Source organism: Capsella rubella, unplaced genomic scaffold (genome assembly GCF_000375325.1).
Source record: "Capsella rubella cultivar Monte Gargano unplaced genomic scaffold, Caprub1_0 scaffold_4, whole genome shotgun sequence".
NCBI classification, from domain to species: Eukaryota; Viridiplantae; Streptophyta; class Magnoliopsida; order Brassicales; family Brassicaceae; genus Capsella; species Capsella rubella.
In genome coordinates, this window is record NW_006238920.1 from 5,726,338 (window position 1) to 5,741,856 (window position 15,519).

A 15,519-nucleotide genomic window follows, 5' to 3' on the forward strand; every position below is an offset into this window, starting at 1 on the left:
TCAACCTAAATGACACCTACCCCAAAAGTAAGTGGGAAAGTATACCAAACCTTCTAAGTGTGTTTTTGGCAAACAATCTTCAGCAAAGTATGTTATTCTGTCAATCACTCATTTATAAAAGGTAAAAGTGGTATGATTAGCAACAAATCTGTTATTGTTGACCAAACAATATTTTTCTTTGAATACTTATTTTCTGTATATGACACTTTTGGTAAGTTAAAAAGAGGTGAGGTGTTATGAGTAACAACAAATTTATTAGTCATTGACTCAAATTAGTACATATAACAAGAAATACAGAGAGAAATATAAAAATTTAACAATGGATTTACATCATCTAGTGCTCATTCTTTCTTGTTCTCTGCTTCTAACGTTGGGGGCCGATGGAATCATGGATGTAAGATTCTATAACATTTATCTTGTTTGTCCATTCTTAAAAAATAATATTTTCAATTTACAGAAAGTAAAAATTTAGTCGATTTTCTAGGATTTTGATTGTGTTGATATATACAAACAACCGGCTTTCCAACATCCAATGTTGAAACACCACAAAATTCAGGTTTGACAGTTAAATTTTTTCAATCATATATGAATAAATGTGACTTACAATGTCCTTAATCAATGGAAAGTAACTTAATATTGAACAACATATTTCATGTTATAATTTAATTTTTTCAACTTAATCTTGTTATTTGTGTGTTATGTTGTAGGAAAGTTTCATTTCAAATGAACGCCATAGAAGAAAAGATAAATATAAAATGAATAATCAAAGTTGTCCAAAAGGAATGGTACCAATTTTAAAGCAAAGAAATGGAACTGAGAGCGTTTTTCATCTCGACACGATCGAGTATCCTGGCCAACATGTAAATCTTTTTCTCCTATCATGTTTTTATTAAAATATTTATATCATCTTGTATAATAACATTTCATCTTATTAATAGCACAAATAATGATTATTTGCACACATTTTTTTCTTCTTCTTTCTAGTGTTGTGATTAAAATATATACACAATTTATTAAAACTAGCAACTTCTTTATATATGGTTATATACAGTTTGCAACAATTGAGACCGCATTGGATGGGACTATCTATCGAGGAGCAGAAGCTGATATAAGTATTCATGATGTAAATGTACAAAATAACCAATACAGCAAAAGTCAAATTTGGTTAGAGAATGGACCTCGCGGTGAACTCAATAGCATACAAGTTGGTTGGACGGTAAGTTGTTATTAAACTTATAAAAGAAAATGTTTTCTTTATACAAGGTCATACTATTTATCACAGGAAATATAACTGAAAATATAAATATAATACATTTATGCAATAAAAGTATATAAATATATTTATTAGCAAGTAAAAGATCGTTTAAACAGTAAAATAATTATTCACAAATAAAAAAATATAACTAAGTTATTTTGATCTAGTGTTAGTAAATTCATAATCAGATTTTGGAGAACCAAAGTTTGAGTAAGTTTATTTTTTAAATAAATTTTTTCATCAATTTTGAATTTTGTACAGGTGCATCCAAGATTATATGGTGATAGTTTAGCGCGATTTACAATATATTGGACTGTGAGTAAATGAATTATTTTCTTAAATATGTTTCTGTATTTTCTTATAAACATAACTAAAGTCACACCAGTGGTTTGCTTTTACCATTTTTCTTGCATAAATGTTTACATTTTATTTTATATTTTGATTTATTAGACAGATGGCTATAAAAAAACTGGATGCTATGATACAAAATGTCCTGGCTTTGTACTTGTTAGTCGAGATCTTTACCTCGGAACAACATTTGGTACATCCTCTATTTATGGTGGTAAAAGAAGTGTTTATGTTCAACCTAAAGTTTTCCAGGTTAAAATTTCTCTACTTTATATACAACTAGCAGTTGATCCGCGCTCCGCGCGGGAGGTTTATAAATTTATTTTGTTAATTTTTTATTTATATTGTTATATTTTATTATCTTTTTGATTTATTTTCATATATTATCTTTTTAAATTCATAAATATTTTCTCTTTAATTATTATCTTTTAATACTCAAAATTGGATTAAAAGCATTTGATTTAATTTATGAAATATCATTTTTTTCATTTTATCATGTTATAAACATTAATGTTTTAATATTTATTAGGATGGCTTCTCCGGAAATTGGGCATTAAAAGTATTTGATGAAGTAGTTGGATATTGGCCCAAAGAGTTATTTACACATTTAAAAGAAGGAGCTACTTTGATACGCTTTGGAGGAAATACATTTACATCCCCCGATGGAATTAGTCCTCCAATGGGAAATGGTCATTTTCCAGTTTTTGACTTTCAAAAAAGTTCACATTTTTTGTTTGTTAGAGTTATGAATTCAAACTATGATATTATTGATATTGAAGACAAGAAAACAAGACGTTACGCCGATTCTTACCAATGTTATAGAGTATCGTATTGGGGATATTCCAAGCGCACTGGAGTATCCTTTAGTTTTGGAGGACCAGGTGGAAATTGTGGCCTTTGATGATTTATGAGTCTAGTATATGTATTGACCAAACTATATCAAATGCAGAAGAAATAAAAGTTGATTAAATTATATATTTGTTGTGTTCGAGAAGTATTTTAAGTATTCAAAAATATATATTTAAGGATGAACGTAACAAAAAATAAAGTTGTAATTTCAAAACACAAAAGCAGACAATTACTTTACATTATACATTGTTGTTACCAACCGAAAATTGTTGAACAAGGATAATTTCATAATCAACATGTGATTGTGGTCCCTAAACCAAAATGTAAAGCAATTACGTTATTAAATATGTTAATATACACCGGAAATGCATTTGCATCTCATGATGGAATTACCTCTCATGATGGAAAATGGACAATTTTTTACCTTCAAAAGAATTTAAGGTTTGATCATGTGAAAGTTATGAATTCAAACTATATTTAAGACTTATGATAAAATGTGATGCATATTCTAAGTATTTTAGAAAAATAGATAGAAAAAGGTAAATTAAATAAGCGGTGTTATAGCAAGATGAAAAGTATGAGGGTAGCATTCTCATTTGAAGGATAATTGTTAGTTAGGGGTGGGCGTTCGGGTACCTATTCGGGTTCGGGTCGGGTTTTCGGGTTTTCGGGTTTTTCGGGTCTTCAGGTATAGAAAAATAACACCTAATCGGGTGTATTTAAATTTTGGGTCGGGTTCGGGTAAACATCCATCGGGTTTGGGTGTTTTCGGGTTATACCCAAAACCTCAAAATATTTTTCGAGTTCGATAGGATTTGTAATTTTTAAATCCGAACCAAAGGTAAAAAACCCGAAATCAATCCGAACTGAAAATAAAAAATTGAAATCAATTTAAAGTCGTTAAAAATGATTGTAACAAAAGTACCAAGCTAAAATAAACTGATTGTAATCATCAATATAAAATAAGCTAACATTACCAAACTAAATTGAATTAATAAAAAAAAAAAAATCCAAACACAAAAACAACAAGTTCATAAAACCGATAAGTTCTTGAGTTCCTGAAACATCAAATAACACCAAATTCAAAGTTAGAATCATATCATATAGTCACTAAACTAAGCAAATTGCCTTAGAAGAAAGGCAAGAGTCGATATTGTACAAAGATCCTAACGAAGATTATATAACCTTGGATGGTTACGGGTATTTATTTGGGTGTTCGGATATACCCGATCGGGTTCGGGTACCCAATTTATTTATTATAAACATCCAACCGGATATTTGGTATGAAATATACCCAACCCAAATTGTTTACATTGGGTCGGGTTCGGGTTTCGGGTACGGGTATTTTGCCCACCACTAATTGTAACACTTGTGAAACAAATTTGGGATTTTGGTATGGGTCTCGATCGACACCAATGGACAATGGTGGATGTCGCTTGACAACATAAAATTTCAGGCTGTTATGTATGTGTAAAATCCATGAACCAGTCTGGTAAGGGTGTCGATTGACACCAGTGAAGGGTGTCGCTCGACACTATTAGTTTTCGGTTTGATTGGTTTGTTTTTGACTACGGAATTGATTGGGTTTAGGTCGGTTGAACCCTAGGGCTCGTTTTAAAAGGAAAAACTCGACCCCTAGTGTATTTACCAGCCGCTTTTGTCTTTTTCCTGAAGAGGGAAAAGTTCCTAGAAGTTCTTGAAAGTCTATGTGAGTCTTTTGGCTAGAGAGTTTGCGTGATTTTTCTTGAGGGATCTAGCCTATTTAAGAAAAGATTTGTTACTGTTAGTGTTAGGAGGATCTTATTCTTCCTCTATTCTTCTTTTTTTCTTCACTGTTCTTTCCAAACAAGAGGTGAGTGCATGACTATGGCTTCTCTTAGCGGTTTGATCATTTTTTGGGTGATTTCAAGATTCTTTGATTGATTCTTTTGCTTGTGTGATTGTTTATATGTCTTGATGTCTTTGTACAACCCTTTGGAGAGTCTTCATCGTCTCTAGAGTGCTTAACAGTGGAGATCCAACAAGGAAAAGCGACTGGAGCGATCCCAGAGCATCGGTGATTAATCAACATCAGTGGTGGGTGTCGATCGACACCAGTGAAATGTGTCGTGAGAATGGCCGCGAGTGACAATCGACACTAATGGTGGGTGTCGATAAACTACTCGTCATTTCGGAGGTTCGGGTGCAAGTGTCGACCGACACCAGGAAGGAATCGATCGACACCAGTCCTCAGCATCAGTTGAGTTTGCTATTGTTTGACATTGTGTTGTTTGATTTACCTGATTGTGATTGATACCGCTTGTTTGTATAGCCCAGTTGATGGGATGAGTGTCTCTCTAAGTATTTCTGACAATACTTATGCATCTTTTGTTTATGATGTAGGTAAAAGCAAAGTGTGACTGTCGAATTAGGGCGAAGAGAGAAGAATGATCTAGGCACTCACTGGATGTTGCGATTGTTCTAAGACATTGTTAGTTTGTTAGGCTTTGGAATTTAGAAGCATGTTAGGATGATTATGCTATCTTTGGATAATTGTTGGTTCTTTGACTTTGGTTTATTGAATTGGTATATCTGATTGTTCTTCCGCTTATTTTTAAGGTTTAGTTGACTCAATCTGGTTTAATTGATTTAATCTAGTTAGTTAGTTTTATTTGGTCCAACTTGTTCTGGTATGCTAGTTAGTGAGTATGAGATCATTAATTGGCGAATTATTTCTTTATTAGGTCTTTTCAGTATGATTTTTGTTTCTTGGTTTATGCGGTTTGGTTTTGGCAAACCGTAGAAGATGAAAAGAATGTAGGGCAATTGAACGTTTCACAAAATGACATCAATTTTTTTTTAAGTAAAAATTTCACAATTGTGTGTATGTAATGATGTGTGGCACTCATATGGAGAGGTTCATACCTGGTGTGAGGTTATAAAGTCATAAAGGTTTTATAATGGTTGACTTTGAAGATTTTTTTTTTTTTGTCGACAAAAAAACAATAAAACTATGACACTGTCGGAAATATACTCTCCTCTAGGGAGAGCCAAGAAGGTGTCGAAGTGCTCATATGGGAGAAAATGAAGAATTTATTTCTTTTCCTCAAGATTGTGATGTCCCAGTTATGAAAATGAGTGATTAAGGTACAAATTATTTTAGTTATTTTATCGCTAAACATATTTATGAGCTCATTATGATTCAGTTTTGAAATATTTTGTAGGTGCAAAGAATTCTAAATCAAGCGTAACGAATGGTAAATTGTTCATATTATATGTAGATAAAATTTTTTTAATAAGACTATATTTCTAGAATATTTTATATCTACATCGGAGTCAAAGTTTGGGTTATATCTGGATTGATACGTTAGTTCTAGGGGGAAATAAATCGTTTTCCCGTCTTTTTTATATAAGAGATTCAATAACCTATAACTATTTATTTCACTTTTGTTTCGGTTGACAATAAAATAATGTTCACATAAAGTATAACATCCAAATCCAAAATAAGTTAGATATCTATCCATACCAAGAAGATGTCGATCAACACCACTATTTTTTGAGGTTTTCGGTTTATGTTAAAATCGTATGGTTTAACTTGATTTCGATTAACATAACCTATTTTGGATTTAACTGTTTAACTTCTAACCATTGAAGTTAATATTTTATATACACTCCATTTACAAAGAGACAAAGACAGAACATAAATAAAGACACTCTTAACTTCACTTTACACTTTCAACTTCACTTCAATTAATTCCCAATTCGAAAAAATCTCAGATCCAATCACATCCCACCAGATGCTCACCGCCAACACTACCACCGCCGTCTTCCTCCTCCTCCTCCTCGTCACTCTCTGCTCCGGTCAAACTCCACCAGCACCAGAACCCACCGCCGCCGATGGACCTTCATCTCCGGCGAACTGTTTAGTATCTATGCTAAACGTATCTGACTGCTTCTCGTACGTTAAAATGGGAAGTAATGAGATCAAACCTGAACCTTCTTGTTGCCCTGAGCTTGCTGGTATGGTTCAAAGCTCGCCGGAGTGTGTTTGTAATCTTCTCGGCGGTGGTGCTTCGCCGCGTTTTGGTGTTAAGCTTGATAAGCAAAGAGCTGAACAACTCACAACAATCTGCGGTGTGAAAGCTCCTAGTTTGTGTTCTGGTACGTTAACTCATTCCGTATACCTACTTTTTCTATGTAATTACGACCGTTCGATTCGATCAAATCCAATCTAACGGTTTAGCGGGGACTTCTCACTAAATTCACTTTATTAGTAATTATGATCGATCAGTGACATTGCTTTAATTTAACTCTAACTATATATAAAAGGAAATATCTCTAAATAAAGTAACAAAAAATAATTTACTTTTCGTTTTTTTTTTCCGAACAAAATAAAATAATATAACTCTCTACAATAAAAGAATGAAACTGTAAAAGTAGATAGCTTGGATAATAAACCGAACCGAGATTTTTTTTTTGGTTTCGGTTATTAGTCAATCAAACGATCGACAATCTGGCCATGAATGTTTTGCAATTTCTAAATGATTTTTAGTTTTTGGTTTTTGATTTTTTTAGTTTCTGATTTTTGGTATAGATTTTAATTTTACAAAATGGGTAATTTGTTTAGTTTTTATATTTTAAATATACGTATTTATCAAAAAACGTTTTTAAGGTATTTAAAAAGTTAATTTTTTGTTTTTTTTTGGGATGAAAATGTTTTTAATAAAAATCTCACGTAAAGTTTTTTGGAATCCATAAAATTTGGTTTTTCGTTTCTATGACTAAATAAGCAAAATCTCTAAAATTCTGGTTTTCCTACTTTGTAGAAAATCTATTTTTATTAAAATCATGAATGGCTTACTAACTAGTTTCTGCAAAATCAAAAACTAAAAACTAGTTCAAAATCTGAAGTCATTCGAGGCCTCTGTGAAAGTTAGTTCGGTTAGTTGGTTTGGTTCTCGGTTAACAGATTTTTTTTTTGGTCATCTTTAACAGATTTTTTTTAATAATTGAATTATACCGGTTTTACAAAATAAACCAGTTTTTGTTAATAACCAAGTTAACCGAGGAATCGTATTAACCAAATTACCCTAATCTAACTAAAATTACTGAAATTATCACAGAATTAACCAAAGAAAATAATTTAATATGTATTTATAAAAGTCTTTGGAATTGATTGTTATTTAATAAATTTTGAAAATTGTATTATGTATTTATAAAATAACTGTCCTTTACTTGTGGTTAATAGTTTTTGGGTTTCCGACGATCTCTCCAGCCGGAAGTGAAGATTCATCAACTGCAGGGTCAGACTCAGAGAAAGATAAGAAAAATGGTGGTGCCACTTGTAAAGATCACGGAGTAGCTTTTAACTCCTTAGTCTTTATATTATTGTTCATGATGTTTTCTTTATTCTAAGCATTACATAACTTAAACTAGGTAACGTGATGCAGCATATAATTCTACTCTCTTCTAATGTGTGTATGTTCTTATGGAACTTGGATTCTATACAAATCAATAATGGAATTGACCATTTTGAAGTGGTATGATACAAGCTTATCAATGCGACTTGAACTCTGAAAATAAAACATTACCATCGGCCTTACTTCATAATCTTCAGTTCAGAGCCTATCTCACACAACATAGAGTATATAACACTGGTCATGCAAGTTGAGTTACTTGCTGCTATACATAGCTTTTTCTCATCGATCATCTTCCTCACTTTCTCCACTTCTTCCCACTTTCCATCAACAGCGTATATATATGATAGTAACACATATGGCGCTATGTCATTTGGCTGCAATCTCATGAGCCGTTTCGCCAAGATTTCACCAATGTTAGGATTCGAGAGTGTCCAACGAGAAGAGAGAACAAACGTGGAGTTTTCTTTAAGTTCTTCTGAGTTTTTAGTCAAACCTGCTTGGCCGAGGAGAGTAACCAAGCAGCCATGGTGCTCTAGTTTAGGCTCAACGTTATAGATTCGGGTTAGCCGATCATAGGCCCACCAACCTTCTAGAACCATCCCTGCATTCGCACAGGCAGACAAAACACAAACTAGAGTAGCACCGTTTGGGAACACGTTTCCATGCTTTTCCAAATCGATAAGCATCTCTATAGCTTTTTCTCCATTCCCTTGCGTGCCATATCCAATGATCATAGAGTTCCACGAAACAATGCTTCTCTCTTTCATCCCATCAAAGACCTCTCTAGCCATATCCATTTCACCACATTTAGCATACATTGTAAGTAGAGCAGTTGAGAGAAGCATATCAGGTCTAATCTTACTGCTTCTTACATATGAATGGATCTGCTTACCTAACTCAATCCGGCCTAAATATCCACAAGCCGTCAATACGCTCATAATAGACGCTTTGTTCGGCTTCAAACCATCTCCTTTATCAATCATTACTTCATAAAGTCTTATACATTCTGTATAATCCTTCATCCTAACATAGAGAGCCAATACAGTATTCCAAGAAACAACATTTCTTCGTGGCATTCTATCGAAAAACTCCCTCGCCATTTTAACATCTCCCACTGCCGCGTAACCGTCAATCATACAGTTCCAAGAAACAGCATCCGGAGCAGGCATATTCTCAAACAAACACCGCGCCTCTTCCATATCCTTAACCCTCACATAACCACAAAGCATAGTGTTCCAACTAAAAACATCTCTTTCAGGCATTTCATCGAACACCTCACGTGCAAAATCCATTCTCCCATTCTTCACATACCCATCAATCATCAAATTCCAACTAACCAAATCAACCATAAACCCACCATCAAACACCTTCTCCGCATCACAAACTCGTCCACAAACCAAGTACATATGAATCAACGAGTTCCTAACAAACAAATCCAAACCAAACCCGTACTTCAAAACCAAAGCATGAACCTTTTCCGCATCTTTCACCAACCCAGCTTCCTCACACACCTTTACCATTAACGGAAACGTATAATGATTACACAACACAGATCTACCAACAATTTTGTCGTAGTAAAACCTCAACGCACCAAAGGGTTGTTTTAAATCAACGAAACATCTCAAAATAGTGTTACCAAGAAACGCATCAGGTTCAATGACAGAATCAAAAACTAAAACAGCTGTTGAAACCGAACCGAAACAAGTACAGAGCTTTTTAATCACTCGTCCTGAAACAAGAGAGTTCTGAAGTAGTCCAGAGACTAGAATCTGAGGATAAACTTGATCAAATTCATTCACAGATCTTAAAGATTCAAGCTTTTGGAGTATTGGATGATGATTAATATCAACCACGTCGTCGAGATTTGTGGTACGAGGTTTGGGATCATCTGGCCAGAGTCTTGGTGATGGTTTTGAGAGATTGTCTCTGCATTTAATGAATTTTTCGAGAAGAATCGAGCTTCTTCTTGATTTTGAGAAGCCTATAATATTCATAATACTCATATCTGTGAGATATGCCTCTTGTTTTGTATTAATGGGTTTGGCGGTAAGGAATTGTCTCTTTGTTCGTAACTTTTCTTGTTGGTAACATGTTTAAAGACGGAAGGGGTCTAGAGTTATAAAGCCTCAGTCTCTCAATCTTTTTATCGGTAATGTACTGTCCTGGCGTTCGGTTCGGTTCGGTTTGGTTCAGTTTTAGTTCGGTAGTTTTGGTATGGAATCAGTCGGATTTTTGAGATTATTATCCCACTTGTTTTTGATTTTTGGAATTTCGGTTTGGTTCTTTTTGGTTTTAGTTTGATTTTGGTTCTTGAACAAGAAACCAATCTAAAACAAAAATTATTTTTGGGTAATTTTTGGTTTTGGTTATAACCAAAAAGTTTGGATATTGTGTGATATTTCAGGTATTTTTGGATATTTTTTGTGTTTATCGAGTAATTTTGGATACTTTCTTGTTCGGTTTCAATTCGAGTATAATTTAGGTATTTTGGATTTTTGGTTTTTTGGTCTAAATTTTAACTAGAGAATTTTTGAGAAATACCCCTTTTGGTGTACCCTTTTTAAAAATACCCCTTTTATCTATCTATTTTCAAAAATACCCCTTTTTAAATATAAAAAATTATAAAGTTTTATATATTTTATAAGGTACTTCTATATAAGAACTACTACTGGGAGATTCGATACAAATATTTTAAAATGTTTTAAATAGTTTTAAATCGTTTTATAAGTTTTATAAGGTTTTTAAAAGGTTTTTAAAAGGTTTTATACGGTTTTTATAAGGTTTTTATAAGATTTTTATAATTTATTTTTACGCTATTTATGAAAGGTATATAAAGTTTTATACACATATAAAGGTAATTTGTGTATATATTTATAAGCTTACACACATATTTGGATAAATTTCAACATTTTTAGTGGGTTTTTGATAAAGTTTGAAAATGGGGTATTTTTTGAAATTCCCCCTTTTAGCTAATATATTTTAGGTTTAATATTGTATTTCAAATATTTTAGATATCCGTTCTGTTTTTGATTCGGTTTTGGTTTGGTACTATGTGGCTTTAGATACTTTTAGATGATGAGTATAAGATTCATTTGGTTTTAAGTCAATTATGGTTTGGTGTCGGCTCCTCGAATTTCGGTTCGGTTCGGCATATTTCAGTTCTGTTTCACATAGTCTAATGTACATTAAATGCGGATAGTTGCGGTTAATACCATTTAATAATAATTACAAAAGGAAAAAAGTGTAACCGCAACTATCTGCGTCTTTGACTCCTACACAAGCCTCTCCTTTGCACTTTGGATCAAGTCAGTTATGTTGACTTAAGTTTGATCCAAAGTGCAACGGAGAGGCTTATGTAAGAGTCAAAGGTGTAGAAAGGGGTGTATTCTGGTATTGCAAGCAAGGAGAGGCTGAGATCTGTGGCTGTTGGTGTGTAGAAGCTACTGTATTCTTGTGTTTTTGTTGTTTCTTTTATTCTTATCAATCCAAATAAGAGGTGAGTGCATGATCATGGTTATTTAAGCGATTAGATGTGTGTTTTAGTGAGTTTATGTGATTGTGATTGATTGCTTTGCTTTATGTGTGTTGTGAGTGGTTGATGGCCTTTCTTGGTTGTGCTTGAGGTTGTGCGGAAATCGCCTAGAGTTGGTGGATCCGTCGAAGAGAGATCGAAAGATGTACTCTGAGGGTGTCGGTGTTGATCAACACCAAGTAGATTTTGTTCGACACCAGGAGTTTGATCGCGTACGTATGCGATGGGTGTCGTTTGAGACCAGGTGAAGGTGATGTTAGCCACCAAAACACGTTGGTGATGTCGAATGGTTGTGTCGACCGATACCAGCATGATGTAGGCTCAAATTGTATTCCTTTGTTGCCTAGCTTGCTTCTTGTGCTTGTGATTGTTGTTTGAACTTGTCTTATCGGTTGTTTGTATAGTCCAATAGATGGTTGAATTGTCTTACTAAGTATTTGTGATAATACTCACGCATCTCTTTTCGTTGTAGTGCACGTAAATATAAAGTATGATCGTGGAATCTTGGCAACGACGATGACAATGATCTAGAGTCGTTGAGTGTTGTTTAATGCTTTATTTATTGTTTAGGAACCTTGGATTAGAAGCATGTTAGGCTTGCTGCGTATTGTTGGTACAGTCGATATATTGCATCTTGAGAAAACATCTAAAAGTTGATTTTCCTTCATCATCCTGAAGTGATGCTGAGAGCAACAATATCTATGAGGATCCCATTGAGTAGTTGCGAGCCGTTATGGTTGCGGAAGGCAAGTTGCTAGCGGTTCTTGGGTGATTTAGGGGTGTGGATTTTTCATATGTCTAGGGAGTCTATGCCATAAACTTGTTATTAACCCTATGGAGATGTACGATTTCATTCTGGGCATGGATTGGCTGGATCGATATAGAGCTATCTGGATTTTAACTGATGGAGAATTTCTTTTGAGCGACCAGAAGGGAGGTTGGTTTATCTGGGAGTGCGACGGACTTCAGGGAGTCTCGTTATCTCGGCCATGCATGCAGAGAAGATGATTAAGAAAGGTTATGAGGCCTATCGAGAGATAATTGTTATGCTAACGTCTGTTGGAGAGGTTTCGGTTGTGAAAATTCAGGTTATTGGGGAGTTAGAGGATGTTTTAAAATCGTTGTAGGGGATACCACCATCTCAGTTTGATCTTTTGACGATTGATTAGGAATTAGGGACAACACTAATGTCTAAAGGCATTTCCAACACTGATGTCTAAGGCATTTCCAACACTGATGGTTAAGGGTATTTTAGATATAATCACATTTGTTTCAACTCTACTATATATCTTGTTCTAATATAATGTAAACGAATTAGTTTTTCGAAAACGATTTTTGTATTTTGGTTTTGAATAAACAGCAAAGTTTATGTGTCAATTACTAAAAAAGAAATTCATTTTCTCACCTTAATTTCATTTTTAATGTTTGGAAAACAAATGCTTCCACATGGTAGGGTTAATAAAAAGAATCGAATCTTTAATACCGGCGGCCCGACAATTCACAAACCATGATATGGCAATTTGATTCGGAGGATCGATCAACAAGTTCGAAACCAATGCAAAATGATACGAAGGATGAAAGATCACATATATGATGCAGGATTCCAAAGAAGGCTGCAAACAAGAACAAGTCCATGAAGTCTTTTGGTCTTTTCCTGAAATTTTAAGTTAAAGCTCAACAATTTCGAATATTCGTAGCACTTGTTATAACACACCGTAACTCTTTTCTTTTGAATATAATTTACATTACGCTTAAAAAAAATAGCAAAGATTTCTTTTCAATTAGACGTTCCTCACCTCTCTCTCCTTTGTTCTCTCTCGAAGAGATTGCCCTAGCCGCCGCTCAACTCTAGAGACCTCTGTTCGCCCTCTCTAGTTAGCGGTGCTCTTCGCCGTGACTGTGAGAGGGAGGACCTTTGCTGATCTTCTTTCTCTTGTTGGAATTTGGTATTTGCTTCAACTATTTTCGGTTGTTTGATGAAAAGCAAAGTTTGCTTAGCGAAGTAGACTGGTCTTCACGGTGAGGTGAGGTTGACTCGGCGTTCTTTGCTTTGTTCTTCCTCCCTTGACGGTGCCAGACATGGTTCTTCTACCCTTGATTAGATCCAGCTCTGGTTGGGTCGCCGAGGTGGTTTTTCCTGAATTTTGTTGCCTTGGGTTCTTGTTGTCTCCTCCTCTGGTAAGCTCGTTCTTCTAGTCGTTCTTCTTCGCCGGTAGCTGGGATTTGGTGAGTAGTGTCGTCTGAATTTTAGTGACCTTCGATTGGGGATTTCTTGGTTTGTTTCCAGTGATAATGTTGTGTGTTGGAGGTAGCAGTTGGAATCGCCTGTCTAGCTGGGGTTTGTGTTGATCCGTTTCCGGATTCTATCGTCGTTCTTGTTCCTTTATGCGTTTGTATGCTGCATGTATAGTTTGGTTGTGGGTTCTGTTAGTAGCTCCAACCTTTGCTTTCCCTCTCGTACTATCTCATCGTTCCAGTTATTGGTTTGCTTTGGGTTTGATCCTCTTCCAAGCAGAAGCTTATTTTGTTTGAATGTGATGGTATTCTCCAAGATTTGTCGTGTTGTCGTTTTCTTGCTGTGGTTCGTTGTGGGTGATAACTCTCTTGATAGTTTTCTCGCTCTCTTTGAGTTTGGAAATTCTGAGTTGTTAGGCCTCGCTCCTTGTCCCTGCTTTCCAAATCAGTTGAGATCTGTTTACGTTTGAAAGGCTTCTTGTTAGACGTTCATTGGCGTATCAACGTCGTTGTCGCTTCCGAACGTTCGTGCTTGTCAAGATATGAAGTGGTAGATGTTACTTTCGGTTTGGCCGTGGGGGTCCTTAGTAAATCTTTCACTTGTATCTCAGAAGAAAAGGCGCTTGTTAATCTTGGATATATTGTTTCCGTTTAGGTTTTATTGCATGTTGCTTATGGTCTTGGTTTAAGGTTTAGTCTTCTTTCGTCTTTGATTGCAAATTTTCTGTGTTGTATCTCGTTTTTCTTTAGATTCTTTTTTTTTAATGGACCTCATCTTATTAATACCCACTTAATTAGGCCGAGCCGTCACAAACAAAAAAGCCCAGAAGCAAAGGAAATCGGAAAATACAATTGGCGCCGGAAAAGAAGATCTGAGCCTATTGACACCGCTGATGCAGAGTCTCACCATTAGAACCGGCAGATGCGAGATCCACCACTTTGCAACCAAACCGGGGTATCTAGTCAACGGTGGGAAGCATCTGACTCCCAGCCTCCGTTCCTTTTCCCCCGATCCGCCAACCCGTTATAGATCTCCCAGTAAGGTGAGCTCCGACACCACAACACGTGGCAGATGGCTCCCGTTCCTAGCAAGCCAACCGCTTCAGCTCGAACCCTTCCTTCCTAGCTTAGAAAAAATCTGAAAACCGATCTAATCCCCTTCTGACCAGTCCGGAGGAAGCAAGTCGAGGTGGTGGTTAAGGCCGATGGCTCAATCGGAAGCTTAATGACGGGAGTGAAGAACTAAGGTCGCCGGAGCAGATCTAGAAATCTTCTTTTGTGAACATCCGGAGGAGAGAGAAAAGAGAAGAAGGAAAAGGGAAACGATTGTCCTCTGCATGCGACTTGTTCATGAGATATGTTCTTTCTCTTCTTTCTTTAGATTCTCTTACATAGGACTAGTGACTCTAGGGACATTACCGCGGTCCGCCAACTTAAATTTCTTTTTTAGGCGTTGTACGTATTTCATCTTTGGTTACACAACAAATTTTAATATAGTTTCAGTTGAAAAAAAAAATATATATATTTTCAATTACCAAAAAAAAAAAAAATTTCACAGTTTAATTTCAGTTTTAGTGTTTGGAAAACAAATGCTTCCACATGGTAGGGTTAAGTCGAATCTTTAATACTTACTTCGAGAACGGTTCGTTCTCCCAAACGATATCAGTCACGTGCTTCTGAAATCAAAGTTGGTAGACCAATGAATCATTCACATTTACACTAATAATAATTTAAAGTTCCTGCCTACAACGTGACACATATATTTTTTTATCTGTCGGCAACAACGTGGGAAATAAAAATATATAATTCACTTTATGGCCTATCCCACTATAGACTATAAAATTAAAATCTTGTAAGGTCGAATAATTAACATATATATATATATATACCAAAGACTTCTT

At 35.1% G+C, this 15,519-nt stretch overlaps 2 protein-coding genes and 1 pseudogene across 2 annotated transcripts; 2 read left to right on the forward strand and 1 right to left on the reverse strand.

Annotated features, from left to right (window-relative positions):
- The first annotated feature begins 319 nt into the window (after nt 1-319).
- LOC111831075 lies at nt 320-2,504 on the forward strand (annotated as a pseudogene).
- A 3,561-nt stretch (nt 2,505-6,065) lies between these two features.
- On the forward strand, nt 6,066-7,974 carry LOC17887914 (xylogen-like protein 11). The gene is made up of 2 exons (XM_023785272.1): nt 6,066-6,592; nt 7,680-7,974. The coding sequence occupies exons 1-2, from the start codon at nt 6,229-6,231 to the stop codon at nt 7,844-7,846; spliced, it is 531 nt and encodes a 176-aa protein (XP_023641040.1). The 5' UTR covers nt 6,066-6,228; the 3' UTR covers nt 7,847-7,974.
- A 56-nt stretch (nt 7,975-8,030) lies between these two features.
- Nucleotides 8,031-9,854, reverse strand: LOC17887566 (pentatricopeptide repeat-containing protein At3g29230). Its single transcript, XM_006295942.1, has one exon. It carries the CDS (start codon nt 9,852-9,854, stop codon nt 8,031-8,033), a length of 1,824 nt encoding a protein of 607 aa, XP_006296004.1.
- Between the last annotated feature and the right edge of the window lie 5,665 nt (nt 9,855-15,519).

Bases quoted from the DNA above. Each gene is read 5' to 3' on its own strand.
- LOC17887914 (XM_023785272.1), top strand. From the start codon at position 6,229: ATGCTCACCGCCAACACTACCACCGCCGTCTTCCTCCTCCTCCTCCTC. The intron at 6,593-7,679 runs GTACGTTAACTC...TGTGGTTAATAG, and splicing joins AGCTCCTAGTTTGTGTTCTG to TTTTTGGGTTTCCGACGATC.
- LOC17887566 (XM_006295942.1), bottom strand. From the start codon at position 9,854: ATGAGTATTATGAATATTATAGGCTTCTCAAAATCAAGAAGAAGCTCG.